At 33.9% G+C, this 25,139-nt stretch overlaps 1 protein-coding gene across 2 annotated transcripts in view; it reads right to left on the bottom strand.

The window, feature by feature from the left end:
- LOC145277944 (guanine nucleotide-binding protein G(s) subunit alpha-like) overlaps window positions 1-25,139 on the bottom strand; it is a 458,077-nt gene that overhangs the window by 8,426 nt on the left and 424,512 nt on the right. For both annotated transcript variants that reach the window (XM_080130029.1, XM_080130030.1), the window contains exons 8-10: window positions 18,674-18,747; window positions 3,914-4,093; window positions 3,054-3,184 (exon numbers count right to left, since the gene is read on the bottom strand). In XM_080130029.1, coding sequence (XP_079986155.1) covers window positions 3,054-3,184; window positions 3,914-4,093; window positions 18,674-18,747 — 385 coding nt within the window. The remainder of the gene's footprint in view (window positions 1-3,053; window positions 3,185-3,913; window positions 4,094-18,673; window positions 18,748-25,139) is intronic.

Genomic DNA, 25,139 nt, shown 5'->3' with positions numbered 1-25,139 from the left:
CATTTACCACAATACCTCATTCACTCTGTGGACTCTAAACTACCTAATGAAGCCCCAGCGTTTTTGAAAAAAGCATATATTTACAATTTCTGTGAGTGTGCGTGTGCATTTTTTTTTTTTCTGGCAGGCTGTTCTATAATACAGTGGCCTGAACAAAATAAGATGTTTTCCAACGCTTTAATCAAAGATACAGCTTCTCTGAGTTTCCATAAAGCCCTCTCTGTAGTGATGCAAAAAAGATGTCACAAGGCACATCATAGTTGCCACATATGATGTTAAAGGTGAGGATGAGACTTCCATTCAGCTGCCTATGCTCCAGTGAATACAGATTGAGGACCTATAATCATTGTTCATAAGATTTTGTGTGGAATCCATGGACCATCTGTGTATGTATGTATGTGTGTATGTATGTATGTATGTATGTATGTATGACAAAAACTTTTGACAGATGCGACAGATCCTAATGAGATCGGTATCGTTTTGAAGCTTGATGTCTCGGACGACAAATATCGAAAAATTGGCCAAAAGCATTGATTCCTTCACCTTTAACTGGGCAGTTTTCCACAAGGAGGAGGTCGATTTTTGTGTTGCTACTTTCACAAGTCATTATATCGGTTGGATTGACTATGGTTAATTTCAACATTCCAAACTTCTGGTTGGAGGATAGAGACATCATTGTGAATCAGTTTTTTTTTTAAATTATTATTATTATTATTATTATTATTACGATTAGCAGCAGCAGCAGCAATACTAACTGGTGCTAACTGGTAGTTTTGTTTTGTTTTCAGGTTTTTGAATTTTTATTTTTCATGAGAGTGCCCCATAATGGCAGCAAAGTAAAGTTTCTTCATTTTCTAGTCAGGGTAAAATTTATAACAGATATCTGTAGTTGAATTAGTATGTCCTCTCATTAAGTGCTTAATCAATAAGTTCAGTCAGTGAGTAATGTTATGGTATGTATATGTCTGTATGCTTTTTTAACTGGCAAGATATTTAAAAAAAACTTTTTACACTGTTTTGAGTGATGACTTGGCTGCTTTAAGATCACAACATTATATAGTGGAAAGACATTTACCAAAAGTAAATGAAAAATTCTATCCATATCAACTTATTTATGTCTTGTTAAATGTAAAGAGTTAAAAAATGTTTAAAAGTCTAGACGGAAAAAAGTATTGTTATGTCCGTTGTACATCAATTTGACAAGCTGTCACTATATGTAGAAGTCTGTGACTGATCTGTGTTGTTTTGTTGAGATGACTCTAGGGAAGAGTTTGTGCACCAATAATATATGCAATATAACGCAATGTTGTGAATGACATAGCTTTAAAAACAGAGTTATTCTTTTATTTCTGAAGAAGCGATTTTTTCTCAGAAATATTATGTTATACAGCCAAGTGACATTGACAGAAAGATTTGAAATAAAAAAAAAAATAAAATAATAAAAAAGAGAAAAACTCCTTTCACTTTTGCATTTGTCTCATCTTGCTTTCAATCCCGCTTATATCCCTAGATTAAAATTGCTCTCTATAAATCATCTATATATTGTTAATGTTCTATTCATAACATTTTGAATAATTTGGTTTAATATTAGTTTAATAATTTGGTTTAATTAATAACCAATTTAATGTTATATTAGATACATACATATATATTTTCATTTTTTAATGTCTTGATTAAACTGTACAAGTACTAAAAAAACATATACACATATACATACATATATATGTGTATGTATATATGTGTGTGTGTGTGTGTGTGTGTGTGTGTGTATATATATATATATATATATATATGTTTTTTAGTACTTGTACAGTTTAATCAAGACATTAAAAAATGAAAATATCGAAAAAAGGTTATATTGTACGTATCTATTTTAGACTGAAGATCTCCGAAAAAAAAATTAATTTAATTTTTTTTACAGCGGAAAAACACGTTCTTATGAGAGCGCGTTGAAGTCAGCCATTATAGAATTTGTTAAACATGCCACGGGGGGATAACTCCAGTTAAAGCACCGACACTTCCTCCCATCTTTAATACTAGGTTTTCTTCCTAAGAATCGAACCTTTTGCTCGGTATCATAACAAATTGTTTTTTCGCTGTAAAAAAAAACTACTTGATGAAATTAAGTGTAATTTTTTTTCTGAGAACTTTGTTCCATAACAGATATGTGCAATATAACCTTTTTTTTTTTTTTTTTTTTTTTATATTTTCATTTTTTAATGTCTTGATTAAACTGTACAAGTACCTTTTTTTGTTGTTGTTAGATATACAAAGTGTGTTCAATAAAGTTTGTCTGTTTTCTCTTATGTAAAATTTTTTTTGTCAGGGTTAAGGTTTTAGTCTTGACACCTTCATCTGTATCGAAACAGTTATGTAATAATAACTAGGAACACTAAAGCTAGTACCACCTATACTTTCTGTTGTTGAACATGATCATCTGCAATGCTAAACACCTTCAAAAGTAACTTTGTATTGATGGATGCAGACTTACTTCCATTTTTTAAAGATTGCATCCATACAAAAATAATTCCAATCTGGTCAATATAGATTTTCTGGTAGGCATTAAATCAAATTACATTTTATTGTACTTAACCACATGCTGCAATGGCCAAACAAAAGAACAGACGAACATGCTGCAATGGCCAAACAAAAGAACAGACGAACATGCTGCAATGGCCAAACAAAAGAACAGACGAACAGACGAAAATCAAATATTAGTGTCCAGGAATTCGATGACAAAAATCACAGAAGAAACTGCTTTTATATATTACATTAAAAACAACTACTTCAACTAGTTCTATTAGGGAGAAGAACGAGGTAAAAATTTAATCGCAACCATGAAAATAATTAATGGGATTTCCAAATATGGAACACAATTCTTTTTAATATATCTCGTCACATGTAATGAGTACTGAAATCAAAAACCTTATAAATTACTAATTAAAATTTTTTGGTAAAAATAATTATTCATTCAATAAAACAAAAAGAATATATAAAATGATCGTATGCATAAAGAGGCAAAATAGTATTGACACAATTACTCAAGTACTTACCATCTACGGGGGTGGCGTATCGCGCAAATTCTTCAAAATATGATTCAATTTTCGACTTTCCAGCCTTGACTTTTTCGGCCAATAAATCTTGCTTATTCAAAAATAAAATAACTGAGATATTTCTCAACCACCTGGAAGATAAAGAAAAATAAATTCACATCCAAATACAAAGACTTAACATCAATGTTTTTATGTACAAGTCATTATCAAAAAATTATAACACTTCTATAAAAATAACAGTACATGCCCCCCCTCATAATTTTTGTTATTCAATTTTTAAAAAATAATATTTCTACTATAATAGGATAATTATTGAAAAGATTACTGATTCAATTTTTTATCAGACAGAGATTTCAGTTTTTTTAAATAAGTAATGTATTTGATTTTTTGACCATTTACAAACACCTTTTCAGAATACTGAATGAAATCTGAACCCTGTCTAAAAATTTCACAGTAAGTTGTACATTTTTTATTTATTTAAAAAAAGATAATATGAAAATCCCATGTTTAATTCATTCAGTAATCCTAAGATTGAATTCAAAATATGTGATTTTCGTATGAAAGTTTGTTGATTTGAGTCTTTTGATGAAGTTGAATTGTCTGTCAAGAATTTTGTGGATTCAAAGTTGAAGAGTTGATACTTTATCCAAAAGTTTGTAGGTCATTGGAAAAAGCCTGGAGACAATGATACTCTTTATTTTGGAGAATGGTTGTTATTTTGGGATAAATGCTTGCATAATAAACCATTATTTAAAAAGGATGCACAATTTTTTTTTCTCAAATTGTGTTATATTTCGTGTCAGCATTTATTATCAATGTCCTTAGATGAAATAGTGGAAAGATAATGTTTGCGGACATACCTGTTATTCCAAATACTCTGAAACAACTCTAAAGATTCTTTAAGTCTATTTTGAGTGTTATCTTCTCGTAGGACAAGGTTGTAGCTACTGCAGGCAGTCACAAAAATGATAGCTGTTACATCATTAAAACATTGGATCCACTTTCGTCTTTCATCTCTCTGTCCTCCTACATCAAACATACTGCAAGGTAAAACAAAAAAGGATGACAATAATAAATGGAGAAAAAAGAAAATTTGTTTTGTCTTATGTCAGCATTTTAACTACAAAAGAAAATTCATGCCTCTTGAATTGGTAACCACTGCTAAAATTCAAAATAAAATTCTAATTCTATGTTATGCAGACTTGTTTTGATTATTATTATTATTGCCAAGTTTAAATAAAAGCAAATAAGTAATTTGTATTTAATTAAAGATTTACAAACTTTAACTTTCAAACAGAAGTTCATCTGGCAGCCATTTTGATGATTATTTGAAGATGTGTGATACAATAATCATGATTGAGGGATTGGTTTAAATAAATAAAATACAAAATTACCTTCCTTTATTAAAAACACATATTATGGCAAAAATAGTCTTCGTTTATGAAAGATCTACTACAATAGGCAAAAGTGTAGCTTGGAGAAGTGATGAATTATAGGAGAGAGAGAGAGAGAGAGAGAGAGAGAGAGAGAGAGAGAGAGAGAGAGAGTATAAAAAACAAGGAAAGAGATGAGTAAGACATCTAGTTTTGTTGCTTTTATGAAATAATATGCATGTGTGTGTATGTGAGAGAGAGAGATAGAGAGAATAGACAATACACACTTTTTTAAGATAAAAAAATGTAATCCAATATTAACCATACCATCTCTTATTTTGGACACATCTCTATATACTATCCAGATTTAACCATCCTCTGAAATCACCAGATCTAAACCTGTTTGTAAAATATACATTTATTGTATCACTCTAATATCATTTCTCTGCATGCTAAACATTTCCTCACCCCTCACTTGCCAAGTTTCACTTTCATACATCATCACGCTATTTACACATAACTGATACACTCTTCTCTTGGTTGACAGTGGTAATGCTTTTATTTCCACTCAAATCCCAGAGAAGATTAATGGTTGTTGCCAGCAAAAAATTAGTGACAAAAGGCTATTGTGATAATACAAAATAATTTCCAATATTTATCGAAAGAGATAGAGAGTTCTAGAAATCTTGGGAGAATTGTTGTCATTAAGAATCCAAAGGTATACCAATGATTATTGATAAAAAGCATTCACTGATAGTGACTTTTGTGAAAACTCCTAGTGAGTAAGTAAAAATAATAATAACAATAATAATAATAATAATAATAATAATAATAATTAGCCACACCCTGTTGAAATTCCACAGTGCTTTCTACTGTATCAATCTGTATAATTTACTGATAATAATAAAATTTCTAAATACTATTAAGAAAAATATAAGTCTTTTTTGTGTAAAAATAATTGTTATTCTCAGCAAAATATTATTTAAATAAATAAAACACATGCTTCTTCATTTATCTATTTTAAATTTTAGCAATTTAATTCTTTTTAAAACAATAAATATTCTGTCAACCTTATATACCAACCAAATAAACAAAATGAGCACCACTTTTTGAAATGTGTTTATTTAAAAGTGCACTGCTTTACTCTCCAAAGTGACATAATTTGATTTGGGAGCAATTCATTATGAAATGGGTACCGTCTGAATTGTTTTCTTTAAATCACCATCTTTGCTGATTGGATGATCTCATCTTTTTAAATGTGTGTTAAAATTGATAATGTACATACCAAAATTAGCATTTTTATTTAAAAAAATAAATAAATAAATAAATAAAAAATAATAATAATAATAATAATAATGCCTAAAACTGTATAAAATACCAAGCGGGATCACCAATGTAATAGAAAATGCAATGAAAACATGGAGACTGGAATTGACAGCTGATGGACAACACATAACAGACCTTAACATACAAAGAGGCATCTTCCAAGGAGACTCACTATCACCACTACTGTTCATCATAGCCATGATACCATTGAACAGTATTCTGAGAAAGTGCCAAGCGGGATACAAGTTCTCCAATGCAGAGGAAAAAATGAACCACCTGATGTACATGGACAATCTGAAACTTTTTGCAAGGACCGAAAAGGAGCTAGAGACACTAATTAACATTACCAGGATCTTCAGCCAAGATATCCAAATGGAATTTGGAATGGAAAAGTGCGCACAACTAGTTATAAGAAAGGGAAAACTGGAAACGACAGAAGCCATGGAACTACCCAACCAAACAGAAATGAGGGCACTAGGGGGACAAGACAACTATAAATACTTGGGAATTCTGGAAGCGGACACCATCAGAGCAACAGAAATGAAAGAAAATTGGAAAGGAATACCTCAGGAGAACAAGAAAACTTCTAGAAACCAAATTATATAGCAGAAACCTAATAAAAGGTATAAATACATGAGCAGTATCACTAGTAAGATACTCTGGACCGTTTATAGGGTAGACAAAAGAAGAACTGAGACAACTCGATCAGAAAACCAGGAAACTCGTGACTATGCATAATGCACTACACCCAAAGGACGATATTGACAGGCTCTACGTGAAAAGGAAAGACGGCGGAAGAGGACTGATCTGTATAGAAGACTGTGTGAAGGACACGAAAAAAGAACTAGAAAAATACATAATGCAAAACACTGAAAGGATAATTATGGCAGCGAGAGACACAGAAAAAAACAACAAAGCAGAAAACAAAGACAAATGACAAAACGAGAAAAGAGAAGTGGGAAGAGAAACAACTCCATGGAAGATTCATAAGAATGACAAAAGATGAGAATAACGAAAACACCTGGACATGGATGCGAAAAGGGCATATAAACCGAGAAACTGAATCTCTAATAACTGCAGCACAAGATAACTCAATAAGAACCAACCATATCAAAACAAGAATCGATAAAACACAAGAAAACAGCAAATGCAGACTCTGTGGACAAAGAGACGAAACAATAAACCATATAGTAAGTGAATGCAGCAAACTGGCACAAAAGGAATATAAAAACAGGCATGACCAAGTGGGGAGGGCGGTATACTGGGAATTGTGCAAACGACTGCATTTTGAGCGTACAGACAAATGGTGCAAGCATAAACCCAAAACAGCACTCAAAAACGAGAACCACAAAATCCTATGGGACATGGACATACAGACGGACAAACCCATCCAAGCAAGAAGACCAGATGTAATAATTAACAAAAAAGAAAAATCCTGTCAAATCGTAGACTTTGCTGTCCCAGCTGATCACAGGGTGAGTATGAAAGAAAAGGAGAAACGAAGCAAATACACAGAGCTAGCCAGAGAGTTAAAAGGGATTTAGATGATGAAGAAAATCAAAATAGTACCGATAATAGTAGGAGCACTAGGAAAAACTTCGAAAAAAGAATGTCAGAAATTGGAATCAGAGGAATAACTGCAAAAGTACAACAACTAATGATAATGAAAACGATTGAAATATTAAGGAAAACCCTTGAATGCGGAGAATAATACAAGAAGACAATATAACGAATAAGCGTTACAGGGAATGAAGAACACCGAAGCTGCATATCTACAAGTTCTACACCCCCATCATGCATCCCCCCATAGTTTCACCACCGCTCCTCCCAATAAAAAAGTGACACCAAAGAGCTGACAATTGTCAAGAAGGACTGAAAGACCGAGGAGAGCGCGCCAGCCAGACCTCGGTTGGACAAGCGCAAAGAGAACTGGGACTTTGGGGAGGCTTAGTGCCACTCAAATTCCAGTATAAACCAATGGCCACTGCTGGCGAGAAATCAATCGTAAGAGGCTGTTGCTATGATGCAAATTCATTTGCAAATGCTATCGAAGGAGGTGGAGAGAACTGGACGTCTGGGGAGACTTGTTGTCACTCAACCTCCAGAGAACACCACAAGTTTCCAATCAGATCATTTGTTGACTTCTGTGAAAGCTCCATGTGAGCCAATAATAATAATTAAAAGAAGAAAAAAGAAGAAAAGTTGAGAAGATACAACAAATAGCAATAATGAAATCCAAAGGAAAAATTACAGAATGCAGAAACCAACCTACATATAACTAGTAACTTGGACGCTGCAATAGGGATAAAGCAAAAACAGAGAGAACACAATCACAAGGAATAAAGAAACCTAAAACTTCAAAATATTATCCCTTTCCCCCAAAAAAGAAAGAGTTATGAAGGGTCAGTGATAGGTGAGGAGGGAGAGCACTAGCCAAACCGCTACTGAAATGGTGTAGACAGAACTGGGGTGCCTAGAAGGTTTTTTACCACCCAAACCCCAAGGAATATCAATGTCTAATGCCAGCGAGAAATCAATGGTAAGTGCCTATTGAGATAATATTAAGACATCTGTACTAGTTATGAGAGAGATGGAGAACTTTAGGAAACATCATAGTTATTGTCAGTGAGCGATCACAAGGGATAGCCTGTGTGAGAGTTCCTAGTGAGTGAGTAATAATAATAATAGCTCAACTCCAGAGTGAGTATTTATCTCTCTCCCAAGGCGAGAAGATATGACACAAGGGTCAGAAAGTAGGATCAAAGAGCCAGCAATCCAGAGGAGGAGCAGCCCCGTTGGCATTCCTTGATAGGGGCATCTTAGGTGATTAGCCTCTTCTTAAAGAGAGAAGGCAAAGCCTGGGAGGGTGAACCTCCTAAAACAGACAATTGTCATATCACAATCAACAGGAAAAAGGTCATTACAAGAATGGTATAGGCTCAGTTAATTTTGGTGCTGTGGGCAAAAATGCCATGGCTTAGTTTCCTGACTGGAAACCAAAAGCTCAACTCCAAAGTGGAATGATAAAAATTGAACATGAAAGAACTGATAAAATTTGAACTCAGCACAGCTGATTCCATATGGTGCGACAGCATCTATCAGCTCAACTACCTGACATTGAACAAATTAGCTGTCATTAAAATCTTCACATAATTTCTTTCTTTGAAGAATTGGTTTTCCACAAGAGAATATGACAAGAATGTTTTTAATTATTTTTTATTAGAAATACTTGCAATTAGACAATAAAGAATGAATGTGTGTCTTAAGTAATATTTTAAAAAAGGAAAAGAGCCAAGTCATGATGACAGAAATACTATTGCTACTTTCTTTGCAGCATTGAATTGTTCGACTGCTTGCCGATTATATTTCTTTTCTTCTTCTTCCCCTCTGCTTTGTAGAGCCGGTTGCTGAAGCAGAGGCGAATCGAATCGTGTAATCAGAGCAGAAAACAAAAAAGGAAAGAAAGCATTTTCAATGTTTGTAATGATATAAATGCTTAAGTGACATTCTCATGATAACATTTACAATAAACACAATAGCAGAATTCCTGTGAGGAGAGAACGTTTCTTTGCTATTTATCGCTCCAATATTCTTTTAATCCAACCAATGCAATAATACATATTTTTAATACGATTTATTATAAGCAGAGTTCTTACAAAAGGTTGGCTCTGACTCGGTTATAAAAACTCAGACTGAAACTCTTGAAAAATTCCTGCTTATTTTACGATGAGAAACTGAAGTTTTTTTTTTTTTCTTTCTCTTATTACTATTTGATCATGAGAGTAAAACATTTTGTCCCTTTTTACTTTAATCATATTATTTCAATTGTTCGAACTACTGTTCTTATTTTAAATGTTATTTTCACAATATTTTGATCAATGTAACCTCCAACCGTCTTCAGATACATTTTGTCAAACACAGGAATCTTTATGTTGAACTGCTGAATCTGCACAGAATTTCAAATGCAACCCCTTATTTATGTAATTCATGGGTGTAGTTTGCTCTCTTTCTGTAAGTCACGGCTGGGTAGAAGTCCTGAGTAATTTGCAATTGTGTTTTGAGTATGGCCTTCACTGAGAATTGAACCTTCAACCTCCAGAAGAGTGTAATTTACAACTGAATTTTATCAAGTACTTTATCCACTATGAGTCCATGGCATAAACATTTTTTTTATTGCCAAGATAAGTTGAATTGCTGAGATAACTTATCTCCTTTACTTTAAGTAAAACAGAACCTATTTTTCTAATACATTGATATTGAATGCAAGCACTACAGCCTTTTTGTTTTTGTAACAGTTTACACGAATTGCAAGTATAAAAATAATTGTAAAGAAATATAGACATAATAATTTCTTTAACTTTGATTGTGAGTGTGATAGTGTAAAGATAAAATCTCATGATTAGTAATGAAATGATTAAATTTAAAATCTGAACTTGACACGCTTGCAATGTCTAGCCATATGGAAGAGCAATATGTCGAAACAGTTATCTATGGATGACATTTGCTCCTCACTCATGTGTTGAGCTCTCTAGTAAAAGAGATAAGAGTTACTTATTAGCATAAATCATTGCTACTTCATAAAATAATCAAGTTGGTAATGTAAACACATGTGTAAGCATTATAATTTCCCTTACTTTCATGATGAGTGTGATAATATAAGATTTCTCAATGTTAGACCAAACAGACAGATTTCAAACCTCAGTTTGAAACACTTGGCATATTTAACCACTATTCCATTCATACATTCAATTTTCCATATAGGACATTAAGCATTTCAGTCAAATTGGTTGATGTAAGTTCTATGGGTTCAATTTTTCATTTCTTTTTTTATGAGTACTTTCGATTTTATTCATCAAATTATCAGGCTCACACACCAGAAAAAACTGTGACCTGTTGATCACCCATTTAGCTAGGGTTAGAGTGTTTGAATCAGGAAAAAGATGACAAGCAATAAACCAACACGTATCCAGAAGGAGAAGGTAATGCCTGGAAGGATGGCCTCCTAGGACTAAACTGAACCATAAGTAATTTAAACAAAAATATCCGGCCAAAATCTAATTTCTAAAGCTCACTATGTCTATCTATCTCTATTTTTTTTCAAACTGTCTCCCCTCCAAGATGGAAGATCGCAGAGCGACACAAGGTGAATCAAATGATTGCATTTTTTGTGGACCATTTTTTATGGGTCTTTACTAAGTTAAAATAGTTGCTAACAGAAACGGTCAATTTGAAAGGAATATGTTTTAGAGGGGAGAGGTCAACTATTTTTTAAGGAGCTAAAATACGATTTTTAATCTCATTTATAAAACTCACTATGTCTGTATGTCTGCCTTCATTTTCTCCAACTCCATCTCATTCAAGACAGAAAGTTGCAAGGTAAATGAAATGATTGCATTTTATTGTGGACTGTTTTTTATAGGTTTTTATCCAGTAAAAATAGCTACTAAAGTAGTCAAAATTGAATGAAATTAGAACTTGCGTAAGTTGACTGAAAGTTCTTTTGTACGTATGTGCAAATATATATATATATATATATATATGTATATATATATATATTTATACACACACATTTATACATTAATGTTAGTTCATTTTTTGCTATTTCTTTATCCAACTGATGATAGCTGAAAAGGTAACGAATAAGGTTAGAGTGCTATATGTTTGTGTTTCAGTTTCGATTCTAGCTGATGGCACCAAAGTCATATATATATATATATATATATATATATATATATATATATATATAGAGAGAGAGAGAGAGAGAGAGAGAGAGAGAGTAAAATAATTCATAATTGTGAATTAAAATCAGTTTTATTGAAATAGACAATATGCCTTCAATAATAATTTGATAAAAGTTTTTCTTTAAACAAAATCTCCTCATCAGCAAAAATTTGGAGATAAAATTCAACAGCATGCCAAAGAATAGATTGACTGAAATAATAGGAAACTTTAAAAGGAAGCAAAAAAAGAAATATCTGCCTTACAACAAAAAATGCTAGTTTTATTTTAGTGTCTTTAGCCCCCTCCCCCCTATTTTTGCTTATGAGGAGACTTTGATTAAAGAAAAACTTTTATCAAATTATTCAAGACATGTCTATTTCAATAAAAACATTGTTTCCGAAACGATTGTACACTTGAATTGATCTTGTTTGTTTTTTGTTTTTTCCTTATGAAACTAATTTTAATTCACAATTATAAATCATTTTACTCAATATTAATATAGCTCTAGGATACCTTTACCTATTGAGCTAATTAAATATCTATAATACAAGGGGCACTGTTTTCTTTTAAAAGTATTGATACATTTAGTAATACATAAAAATAAACTTTGCTCTTTGGTTGGACTTCAAGTCTAATTCTCTCTCTCTCTCTCTCTCTCTCTCTCTCTCTCTCTCTCTCTCTCTCTATATATATATATATATATATATATATATTTTACATAGGCATAACCACTTATCAAGACCAAGAGGCCACTCGAGGATAAGGATTAAAGAGTGTACAGTAGAAATTGGACAATATAGTAACCGTTAGTAATGGAAATTTGGTAAATTTATTAACAAGTGGAACGGCTCATCAAGAACTTGTTTACGTTAGACTTGAAAACAACCATATTGTAGTCAGCTGGAAAGCAGGAAAACAGAAGACAATTCCACAGGCGTGCAGTTCTAAGAAAGAAGGCCTGTTCATGGAATCTACGTTTAGGTTTAGGTTCAGATAACGAGTGGGGGGAATTATTGATAGTGTTTTCAGCTAGACGAGTGTTTCTTGTGAAAGTTTAGCGAGGGGGGACCATAGACTGAAGCTCAGTCAAACACTTTCAATGAAAATAATGATACAGCAGAGACAAACTCGCAACATCTCTTCTGTGAGATAGAAGTTGCAGGGAAGAGAAAAGGATATCTCCTACGAGGCTACGAAGTCTATTTTGAACTCTATCAAGGCAGGACAAGTCCTTTCTAGCAACTCCTGCCCAGATGTGGCAACAGTATTCCATCCTTGGACGTACCTGGCTCTTATATAAATAGAGAATTGCATCAGCAGTTAGATATCTACTGGATCGATAGAAGGATCCCACAACTTTTCCAGCGGCATTGGCAATAGATTTGATGTACCTGTTCCATTTAAGATCAGGGATAAAGGTCAAGCCCAAAAGCTTGTCAAAACTTGAGGCCTCCAAGACGAGAGCCATTCATTTCAACTGATGCCAGATGGGGATCAGAACGTTGATGATGTAAAGAGAGAAGCTTAGTTTTAGATGCATTAAAAGTAACCAGCCACTCCTTTCCCCATTGTACCACATGCTCAAGATCAGAGGAGAGAGAATTGGAGAGAACTTGGTCATTTACTGTCTTAGATGTGCTACCATAAATGGTAGTGTCATCAGCATAAATGTCAACAAATGATGTAAGGATATGATATGGAAAATCATTAATGTAGATCAGGAAAAGAGTTGGGCCCAGGATGGACACCTGAGGGACTTCAGCATTAATACTGGGAGCTTCTGATTTTTGCCCATCAACTACTACTCTTATGAACCTGTCAGAAAGAAATGATTTAATAATTGAGAAGATATTCCTAGCTATACCATAGCTAGAGATCTTGTGAAGTAAACCTTCATGCCATACCCTATCAAAGGCCTTAGATATGTCAAGAGCAATTGCCTTAGAAAGGTTGCCTCCGTCGAGAGATTTGCTAATCCTATGAGATATAACTGTAAGCACATCTGCTGTAGATTTAGCAGAACAGAAACCATATTGTGTGTCACTAAGAAGGTTATTTTTGCTGAGATGGTTGATTACTTCTCTATTTAACACAGATTCCAGCAACTTACTCGTGACGCACAGGAGACTTATTGGTCTGTACTGAGAGGGGGATGAGGGATCACCTGAATTCTTAAATACAGGACATACTGATAAGATTTTCCAGGGTGATGGGAAGCAATTCTCCTTAAGATAACGTTTAAACAGTTTTGTAAGTATGGGCGCTAGTTCTGGTTGAAGTTTTTTGAGTACTATAATTAGAATACCATCAGGGCCGGTTGCTTTACTGAAATCAAGGTTTTTAATTAGCTTGGCAACATCACATACAGATATATGTACATCACATAGCGTACTTTCTGATACAGGAGGAAATATTGGGGGTTGGCGGCCTTGGTCGCAAAGGGTAGAATTAACTGCAAAGTTCTTGGCAAAGAGTTTGGCTTTGTCTGATGTTGACGAGTTTACCTCAGGTCCATTGATGATAGTTGGGATAGAGCACACGCTTCTGTTCAGGATTCTGTTTGCTATTTGCCAAAACTGGTGGGAACCAAGCCGCTGCTCAGCTACTTTGGACTTGACGGACTGAGAATACAACTCTCTTGCGTTCTTTATCACTTTCTTACAATGGTTGCTGGCAGTCCTGAAAGCAACTTTAGTTTCCATACATCTATTACGTTGGAAACAGTGGAAAAAGTGATTTCTGTGCGCAATGGCAGCAGCACATTCTGGAGAAAACCATGGCTGGCTGTTAGGTTTTTGCTGGAACTTTTTCGAGGGTATGAAACGGTCTATACCTACAATTAACCATTCCGTCAGGTCTGATACTATAGAGGACACATCCTATTTAAACATGGAATGCAGAGATAGCTCTGATATAAATGTACGGAAGCTATCCCAGTCAGCCATAGTGTGTCGACATACTGTACGATGCAGAGGTACATCTGGGGACTTATTACATTTTATTTTTATCTTAATCGATACAACAGAGTTGTCGGAAGATCCAAGAGGAGACAGAACAGAAACTGAACATAGTTCAGGGCAAGTTGTGAGAAAAAAGTCTAGTAGACTCGCATACTGGCCGTCATTATTAGGCACACGGGTGGGTTCGTGAACAATCTGAGTGAGGTCATAAGCAAAGGAGAAATCATGACAGAACCTCCCCTCATTATCGGTCTTGTTTGAGAGGGTCAACCATTCCACGTTGTGAACATTGAAGTCCCCACATACGTGAACATTAGCTGAAGGATAAGCAGATAGGACTTGGTCAATTTTCTTAGATATGCTTTTAAAGATAGTAACTCCGCTGTTGTGGGGGCGATAGAGAGTAAATATAAATGCAGTAGTGTGAGCTAGTGCAACACGGAAGCACATATAGAGTAAGTTAGGATCTTCTCTGGAGATGTCTCTACCACATGGAAAGCCATCTTTAATATAGGCACATATTCCATGCCCATGGCGATCTTGGGGATCAGGTTTATACATATATATATATATATATATATATATATATATATATATATATATATATATATATATATATATAGAGAGAGAGAGAGAGAGAGAGAGAGAGAGAGAGAGAGATATACAGTTCTGGTCAATATCATAAGACCACCTAAGAAAGTAAGCGTTTACGCATAATATTGAATTTTAAATCAAACAAATGGTTGAAACCATTGCCAAAAGGGAAAATATGATGGAAAAAAATTAAATCTGCTTCATTCGAAACCTTAACCCTGATCTAATAATTATTTCTTAAAAAACAAACATTTTCACCTGGTCAAAATGATAAGACCACTTTAATAAAATCGGCTAGTTTTGAAAAATGAATACGAAAAGCTTTCTATGTTACTAAAAGCAACTTGTTAGTGGATAAAAAACATCTTACTAAATTATAAATGGCAAAAGGGAAACCATCATCAGAGTTTGAGAGAGGAAGGATGTTTGAGCTTAATAGGGGTGGACTCTCCCATAGATCCATTGCAAACGAAGTGAATCGTAGCAAAACGGTCATCACAAATTTTTTTAAGAAATCCAGATAAATATGGGCACAAAAAGAGTCCAGGTCGACCAAAAAAAAAATAACCCCATCACTGGATCGCCATATCAGAAGTTTAAAAAAAAACTCCAGTATGAGCTTAAGTCGATTGAAAAGCCAAACAGCGGCAGAATATAGTCCTAAAACCATCAGAAGGCATCTGAAAATGAAGGGTTTCAATCATTTAAAGCGACTGCAGAAACCACGTCTTCTTGAACAGCACAAAACTAACCGATTTAAATATGCCGCCAAATACCAGACTTGGGATGAAGAGAGGTAGGAAAATGTAATTTTCTCCGATGACAAAAAGTTTAATCTAAATGGTCCAGATGGATTTCAACACTATTGGCATGATAAAAATTTGCCCAAAGAGACTTTTTCAACTCGGCATAGTGGAGGAGGGTCTTTAATCATCTGGGGTGCTTTCTCATCAGCTGGGACCTTAAAGTTGCAAGTAGTGAAAGGCCGGCAAACATCATTGAAGTACATTTCAATGCTTGAAAATGTTTTTATCAGGACTGAAGGTCCACGTCTGTGTGGAAGAAATTGGATTTTCCAGAGAGACAACACTGCGATACACATTTCTTGACAAGCACAAGAATACTTTTCTTCAAATAATATAGAATTTTTAGATCATCCAGCATGTTCTCTGGACCTCAATCCCATTGAAAATCTTTGGGGATGGATGGCAAAAGAAGTGTTCAAGGATGGAACCCAATATGATTCGATAAAGGAACTTTCTGATTCAGTTTTCAGTACATGGAATAAAATTCCTTCGCAACTGATAAAAAACTTAGTCGCAAGCATGCCAAAGAGAATCTTTGAAGTAATTCGTAATAATGGAGGCTATACTAAATACTGAGACTCTTTTTAGTAATTTATAATCGCCTTTTGTTAGATAAATTATCAGTGGTCTTATCATTTTGACCAGGTGAAAATGTTTGTTTTTTAAAAAATAATTATTAGATCAGGGTTAAGGTTTCGAATGAAGTAGATTTCATTTTTTTTCATCATATTTTCCCTTTTGGCAATGGTTTTAACCATTTGTTTGATTAAAAATTTGATAATACATGTAAACGCTTACTTTCTTAAGTGGTCTCATGATTTTGACCAAGACTATATATATATATATATATATATATATATATATTTACTTTTGGAACCACTACTATATATTGGGTACAATATAATAATCAATAGAGAATTGACTCTATAATAATATACTAAATCTGCATAAAGTAAAATATCATATTTAAGCATATTTTATGAGTGGGCAACACTGAGCCATACCCCCTTTTATTATATAATGGAACACAATTGTTTTTCTGAATTAAATTTATTGTATCTCACTTATTACAAATATTTTTGAAGGTTACCTGAAGTGTAATGCTTTCAAAAATATGTGTTCACTTACTCAACATGTTGCCTAGAATATATATTCCATAATTCATAAGTTTAGAAGTGAATCTTATTTATATATGTAGAAAGTGAGAATATAAAGATGAGATAAAGATGTACTCATTTTTGGACTTGATGTAGGTGAGTAAATTATGTTTTTTTAATAACAAATGAGGAGAACTATATTTTGGAGCACACTCTAGTGCTCTCTTTCAATGCAAGGAAAAATAAAGTGAAATGAAAAGGAAAAAATAGTTTAAAATTAACATTGCTGTTGTGATCTATTTTTTTACTAACTTTTGGTTGACCTCATCCGTTGTGTTGTCTCAGCATCCTGTCTAGCTGTGTTTCATTCTAATCTGTGTTGTGTAATATTGGAAAAAAAAAAAAAAACTATATCTAGATTTTAATCCATTTTGTGTGTGTGTAGCTTGCAGATCCATTTAATTTCCTGTTTCTATGGTTTTTTTGTTTTTTTTTTCAAACAAATAAAATTAGTTTTCTAATAACAAAAACCTAATGTTGTCAATGTTAGATTGAAGTGTTGTGCCTAGGTAGAAGATGAGGAATTATTGGTTAGGATTCATGAAATGAAAATAAGTGGATAGATATCTAAAACTACCATAGAAAAAGGTTTTTGTAGAGGTTGTCGACTTCATGTTTAAACAGTTAAATGAAATTTCCTTTCGATATGAAGAAGCAAGTGCAGACAATATTGTTATGTAATGAAAAAATTTTTTTTTTATTTGGGTCAAAGTGAAAAGAGATTTAAGATTAAGTAAATTTCACAAAATATAAGGTGTCAAACTCTGGCAGATTATACTGCAGACACACCATTCAATAAGTACTAGACCTAGAACTAGATGGTGCTACTAATAAAAGTACTAGACCTAGAACTAGATGGTGCTACTAATAAAAAATCCCCATAATTTTTTATAAAGTACTAACCCTCAAATGGCATGTGTGAAAAGTTGAGCATAATCAAGTTATTAGTTTACAAATTAGGTATTTAAGTGAAGCATCTGTTGTAAATTTTCAAAATAATATAAAAATCCGAATTTCATGTGTTCATAGAGCATTGCTTTCTGATGAGAGAGAATGCTATTCAGTCAAAGCAATAGTTTGAAAAATTTTAGTCAGACTTTATTCCATTGGAAACATTGGTATGCTGACTTTAAATGCAGTTGTACAAACACAAATGATGCTGAACATGCAAATCACTCAAATTCAGCAGTTGTTCCAGAAAACATAAAAAAAGTCAACAAACTTGCTTTGGTCGATCATAAATTGAAGTTGTGTGAGATATCACATCAACTGAAAAATATCAGAAAGTAGTGTATTCATCATTTTACATGAACATGAGAAATTGTGTTTAAGATAAGTGCCATGTTCGCTCATAGTCAATCAAAAACAACTCGTCAACAATTCAGAGCTCCATTTACAACTGTTTCAATGCAGCAAAAAGGATTTTTTGTGTAAATGAATGAAACAGATTCAATTTGAACTTCTGTCCAGTTTCACAATTTGACATAAAAATCCTCAAATTTGGCTTAGAAGGTTTCAAAATTTTAAAAGATGCAACTGAAAAAGGTTAAAGATTACAATTGGCTAAAACATTAAATGTATATAAAAAAAGCCTTTAAGAAATAAATAGTGATTCATTCAGTCTTAGTGAAATAATAAATGAATAAAAGTCTATTTTTAGGAAAAAGAAATGTGTTTACTTACTGAAAATTGACTTTATCAACAACAAATCTGGTTTCAAAGATGCCTGAAGTTAACACACGACACCTAAGTATATCCTGCAAGAACAAAAAAAGTTATGATTAAGAAAAAAAAAAAGCTAAAATATATTGCCATTCTCAAATCTAGATTTTTGTGATTCTAAAAATAATTTTATTTGATTATTAAAGATTAAGCAATAAACTACTAGAGCAAAATAAATAAATAAATAAATAAATAATGAAGAATATTTTGTTTTTTCATACTAATGAGGAAGCTTCATTTCAACATGTAAATGTTTCATAAAATAAAATGAGCAGTGTTTTACTGGAATGATATTAACCCAAGTATGAAGCAGTAAATATCACCCAATTCTATCATAAAAATTTTGAGATCAATTAAAAATGAACAGAAAATAAAAAGAGAGAACATGTAAAAATAGTTTTATTTGGTCTTTAGTCATCATATTCTATGAACAATGTTTCTTATAATGGAGGGAAAAATGTTATTTTCTGGGTTGTAATCTATGCACATAACACTTATCATTTATCATTGGCTAGTTTTGGTAGTATTTTTTCAGCATCTTACACCCAGTGGATTCATGCCTTTTCTGTAGCAATTTTCATAAAAAAAAAAAAAAAACAGAAAAAAGAAAAACATAGTTTGGATTTTTATTAAAAAATAATTTTAATTTTAAAGAATCTTAGCATTAAATTTTAATAAGAAATTGATTGATATTCACCATTTTACATTTATTCTGATATTGTTCTGAAATTTCTTTGTACAGGATGTAGACAATATGTTTGTAAGATTTAAGAAAACAACAGAGTAGCTTCATGTTTTACAATTTATTCATCAAGCACGGGTCATTCTGATTTCATGAGTCGTTCTATTAATTTTACGTGTTGATTTTGACTGTGATAACAACCTGAAGACCGCTTTGGAACTGGCCACAGGTTTTTGCCGCTATCTTCTGACTTATTCTCCAAAGGCTTTGGTGATTCTTGCCTTTAGCTCATTCTTCTTCCATCAAGCCTCACACAAAAAAAAGTTGAGGGGGTTGCAGTCAGGCAAGCTGGGAGGTCAGATATCAGATCAAGTATAGTCAACAAAGTTCTCTACCAACCAAGCCTGTCTTCTGACTAGTATAGCAAGCTGTTGAGTCTCTTTGCTACACATACACTCCACCTGTAGGTTGATTCAGGGTCTCACCACTTCGCTTAAATTGTGGATGTATCCATAGGTATTCAGTCTCAAGCTCTCAAGAAAGAAGTAGGGTAGGATAACATTATCATAACTGATGACAACACTAAAGAGAATGCTGATCACTGGAAACTTTGTCCGCATGACTAGGTATATCTTCGGATAAGGCAAGTCAACTGTTGTTCTGGGAATTGATCTTCTGGACTTAGAAATTTCCCTCATTGAAGAAGAACCACAACATGTCTGAATCCAGTGAGTGTTTCAACTTGTTGATCAGCTTTTTTGTATACTTTAGTTGTTTTTCTTGCGTTTTCTTTTATAGAAATTGTCCTTTCTATATAAGTAAAAGAGTTATCTTCTCCTGTGTTGAAATAGTACCTGAGAGTTTTCTGCCCCTGAAAGTGGAAGTACCGATGAGTTATCTGCCCTTTAGAACTATATAAGAACAGAAGGAAGCAGATATTGGCTTTTTGCAGTGGAACTCAATAATGAATTGTAGAACAATGTTTTCTATACTTTACACTTTCTTCATCTATATATATAAAAAGCAAAACGCGTGCGAGAGTTTTTGTATGTCTAAGAAAGGCTTCTTTTCGGGGTGTTCTCGAGGGGGGTTACTATCGCTTAGAAGTGTTTATATACCCCCTAGATAATAATATCTAGGATTTGTGAACGCATGTTGTGACTAGATTTATTTACATCAACTTTTACACAATTCTTGCTATTTCGGCCTCTCTCGTGTTGATTCGACTTTTTCGTATAAAAGCGAAACTGATGTGAATCTAAGGCGCTGTTCTCGGCCCACAAACCGGGAGTCCAGAAAGCAAATGGACATTTGCTCAATGTCAGGTTTCACCGTCATAGCAGACAATTGCTTTCATTTGGACACTCCCCTAATAAATGGGTAGCTGGTTTTCCCCAACACGTTGGGGAAACTAAACCAAGGATAAAAAACAAACTCAAAAGAACTATCCCGCAGTTAAAATTAAGTGCCGTATTTCATTTCCTTTGACCTAATTAGATTCGCTGTGTTCCTGCCATTTATAAATGTTTAATTGAAATTGGTTTCAGTTACTTTCCTTTCGTGGGTGAACAGGTAACTTCCCAAGTTTTTCACCTCAACATTCCGGGTTTGATCCTACCTACCTACCAAAACTTTTTATTTTACTTTTTCTTCTTTTTACATCAAGTTCGCTGTTTTTTTTTTTTTTAAATTTTTTTTCCAGATTTTTTAAAAGAAGTTTAATATAGGGTTTGGATTTAAACCCCCCACCCCACCCCTACCACCATCTCCAATACTTACAAAAAACTATTTTGCTGTTTTTTTTTTTGTTTTTGTTCGTTTTTTAATATTTGTTTTCAAGCCTACCTTCCTACAAAACCCTTTTTTTCTTTTTTTGATCTAACCCCCCCCCCCCAACACACACACCTACCAACACACAGGCAACACCGAGTACCCCCGCTAGTCTTATATGAAACATAGCAGATTTTCTCACGCACTACCAGTCTAATGAGCTTTTCATCTATACTTTTCTCTTGTAATGCAACACGTTGACTTGCTTGGTTCATTGTCGATTATCAAGTCTGATATTCTGACAACCTCAGATCGTTGATCATGCATTTTTCTCTCTAATATTGTCTCAATCAAATCATGCATATTTAATGAGTTGCAGTGCACTTGAATAATCAATGATCTCAATATTATGATTTCATTATTACATGTGAAAAGGTTAATAAAAACTGGTCGTATTTGAAAAATCTAATATGGAGTGTTGAAATTTTAGAGATTGCAAAATAGATAAGTATGATATCTAAGAGGGATGTAATCATACCAACACATGAATAAAAAGATTTTTTCCCAAAAAATCTTTTTATTCTACACTTGATGCTCCCTCAGCCATACACACATGCAAACATGTACATGCACTTTTTATGAGTTGTAGTGCACCAGTGCATTGTGCAAAATGATATTATTTATTATAATATAGAAGTCTCTCTGTGTGTATATCTAACAGACTGTCCATGTATCAGTTACTAATACTTGGTTGTTAAGCAAAAATCAGTCGTATATTTGGAATCAGCAGGTTTCTGATGTTTTAATCTGATTTTAAAAAACATTTAAAAAAATATATAATAGTTCAAGGGACAAAAAAATAAGACAAAAATAAACAGTTATTATTTTAGAGAGTATACAAAAGTCACAAACGGAAACAAGTTATGACGTGCATTTAGTAGCTACAACAAATTCTTTGTTTGAGATCATGACTGAGAGTTGTCTGCTAATTAGTGCAAATCTGCCTTATTGATACATGTGGAAATTGTCACAAAAACAGACAAAATCAGAATTTCTCCAAATTTTATTTCATGGCCAGTAATAACCGTACATGTAATGGTTCACTAGCAATAAAGACTTGACATTTTCCAGGTATGAATGAGGAACATTACTGTCTTTTTCACTAAGCTCATAACACCATATTATTCTTTTTTTGTTTTTGAAAGCTTAATACTGCCTCATTGCCTGTTTCACTGGTGAATATAGAAACTGATATTTGTGAAAACTATAAATGTATGTCTTACACATAAAGTTAAAATCAGATATACATATTTGAAGTTTTAAGGGATTTTTGCCTTCGTAGATTCCTTGGGAGGGGAGCATGAAGATTCATCACACAAAGAGGGCACATTAAGATTTGGAATCATTTCTATTGTCTTTCCTGGAAAAAGTTATACGTATGGGGGGGGGGGTAGCATTGCCCAGGTGTTTAGAGGGGAGGGGTAAATCAAAACAAATCGAAGTAATAACTCTGTTTAAATTAAAAAATGTTAAAACTTCTAAAAAAAAATCACGAAAAAAAAAAAAAACAATTAAAAACAGCGAACGTGATGCAATACGAACGGCCTGGCAGTGCCCATGTGTTTGAAAACAAAAGTTTGTGGGAGGGAGGTAAGCTCGAACCCCAATCTTTGAGGTGAAAGCACAAAAAAAACCTGGTGACTTCACTAAAAAGTGAATTAGGTCAAACATCAATTCCGGAGTTAGGTATGGCTACGAGGCAGTTGTTTTGGTTTTGTTTTCCCCAAGATGTTGGCTTGGGCTGAAAACCAGCTCCCCATAAAAAATGGGGGTGTCCAACCGCATTGATCAAAAGCTGATTTGCTTTCTGGATATCCCTGAAGGCGGGGCCGAGAACACAAAACGTTTTCAAAGTTTCGCTTTTTTTATACTGAAAAGTGAAACGAAGACGCGGCGATCGAAGAAAAATTCTTTAAAATAGCACATAAAAGTCTTACAAATCAAAGATAGATACTACCCCCGTTCTTAACTCGTAGATATTATGATTTAGACAGCATATAAAAAGTAAAAAAAAAAAAAGGAGTGACCCGACCGAGCACTCCCCTGAAAAAGCCTTTGGCGGACATACACAAAAAAATGCACACACACACACACACACACACACACACACACACACACATTTTCGCTTTTATATAATAGAAAAATACACTTTTAGTAATATATTAGTGGTCTGGCAGGACCACAAAGGAGACAACCAAGCCAAGAAAAACTCTAAGCAACAAAACTGAAGCTAGCCTGCCAGGACATATTATATATATATATATATATATATATATATATATATATATATATATATATATAGTAGAGATGATAATTAATAAAAACTGAAGAAAGTGCTCAATACTGTTGTAGAGCAAATATGTGTTTTATTTTTTATTACCATCTTTCTGTTAAGTTACATTATTGTTTCGGCTACACTGCCGTTTTTTTTGCCGTCTGTAGGTCCTCAGACTTTTATAGAAATGTTCACTATTTTGGGATGAAGGAGTGGAAGAGTGAATGAGGTCAGGGGGGGTTGTGAGGAGGGCAGAAGAGGAAGAGAGGAAGGGAACAAGGAGGGAAGGTGGGGGCGTTTGGTATGTTGATAATGTTTTAGTTTTGGGGTTTAAGGAACTTGTGGGGGAGGGTCTGGGAAATTAATTTCTGGTATGGCTGAGGGCATAGGGATACATGAGGGGAAGGGGAATATATGGGGGCGGGAGGAGGGGGGTTACTTTAAAGGTCGAGTCTTAGTGTTAAAGTTTTTAGAGTCTCGTTGGTGAGGTGATTTTTTGGTAAGTATGTCTTGGGCTGTTGGGTGTTGTTTATGTTTGGAGGCGGGGGGGGGGCTATGATTCATTTATTTTTAGTTTTTATTTTGTTGTTAATTGTTAGGAGAGGGTCAGCTAGAGGTCGCAGCCACGGATACACACATATGCACGTACACACATATATACTTAAAAGAGACAGTCACTGGTATGCATACATGCCCGCCCTGGCATGCAAATATATGTGCATACGTGCGCCTGCATGTATAGACACCTGTGTTGTTTTCGCTTGCGTCAAATTTTCTTTAAGATTGGGTGCGCGTGCGTAGGCATATAGGCGCACATACAGATACATACATACGTCGACGCCCCTGCCCCCAAGGAGGCGATTATACAGGCTTCTATGCACATATTGATTCAGGCATACTAGCACCCCACGCATACGTTCAAGCGAGGTGCGCGCATGCAGGTACCAATACTCGTGAGCACATACATCGACATATATACATGGCTGCACGCTCTCCCACACCAGGTGGACAGCAGGCAGCGGGCATCTATACTCTCACATCCACACACGCATACACAGGAACGAGCACACACACATCCCAAAATAGAGAACATTTCTATAAAAGTCGGAGGACGCTACAGACGGCCAAAAAAACGGCCGTGTAGCCGAAACAATAATGTAACTTAACAGAAAGATACGGTAATAAAAATAAAATATATATATATATATATATATATATATATATATATATATTTAAAAATGTTTTTAGTGGTACAAAATTTTATTAAAGTTTTAACAAAGATAAGTGGAGTCATTATTAGAATTCTGAGGAAGATCGATGGGGGAGGGGGAGAAAAAATATTAATAGACACGAAAAAATAGTCAAAAGATTATTCGACTAAAATAAAGAAAAAAAAGCACCTCGAGGTACCTTTCGTACGACTCTTGTAAAGATATTACATCAGCAGCGATTAAAATAAAACAATTTACACATAATTGCGTTTGTCTTACCTGCATGCAACCCCCCCCCCCTTTCTTCAAACTAAACCTTACCTGTAACACAAAAATCCTAATGGAAATCTATCTGTAAATAAATAACCCCTTTTCTCTTGAACACTAACAATCTACTCCTTCCCACTATATATACATTATGGAAAATGG

The sequence above is a fragment of the Euprymna scolopes genome, chromosome 6 (assembly GCF_053919585.1).
Source record: "Euprymna scolopes isolate OS-2025 chromosome 6, ASM5391958v1, whole genome shotgun sequence".
NCBI lineage: Eukaryota > Metazoa > Mollusca > Cephalopoda > Sepiida > Sepiolidae > Euprymna > Euprymna scolopes.
The sequence above is the reverse complement of the archived record's forward strand: the minus strand, read 5'-3'. Positions and strand labels throughout refer to the sequence as shown.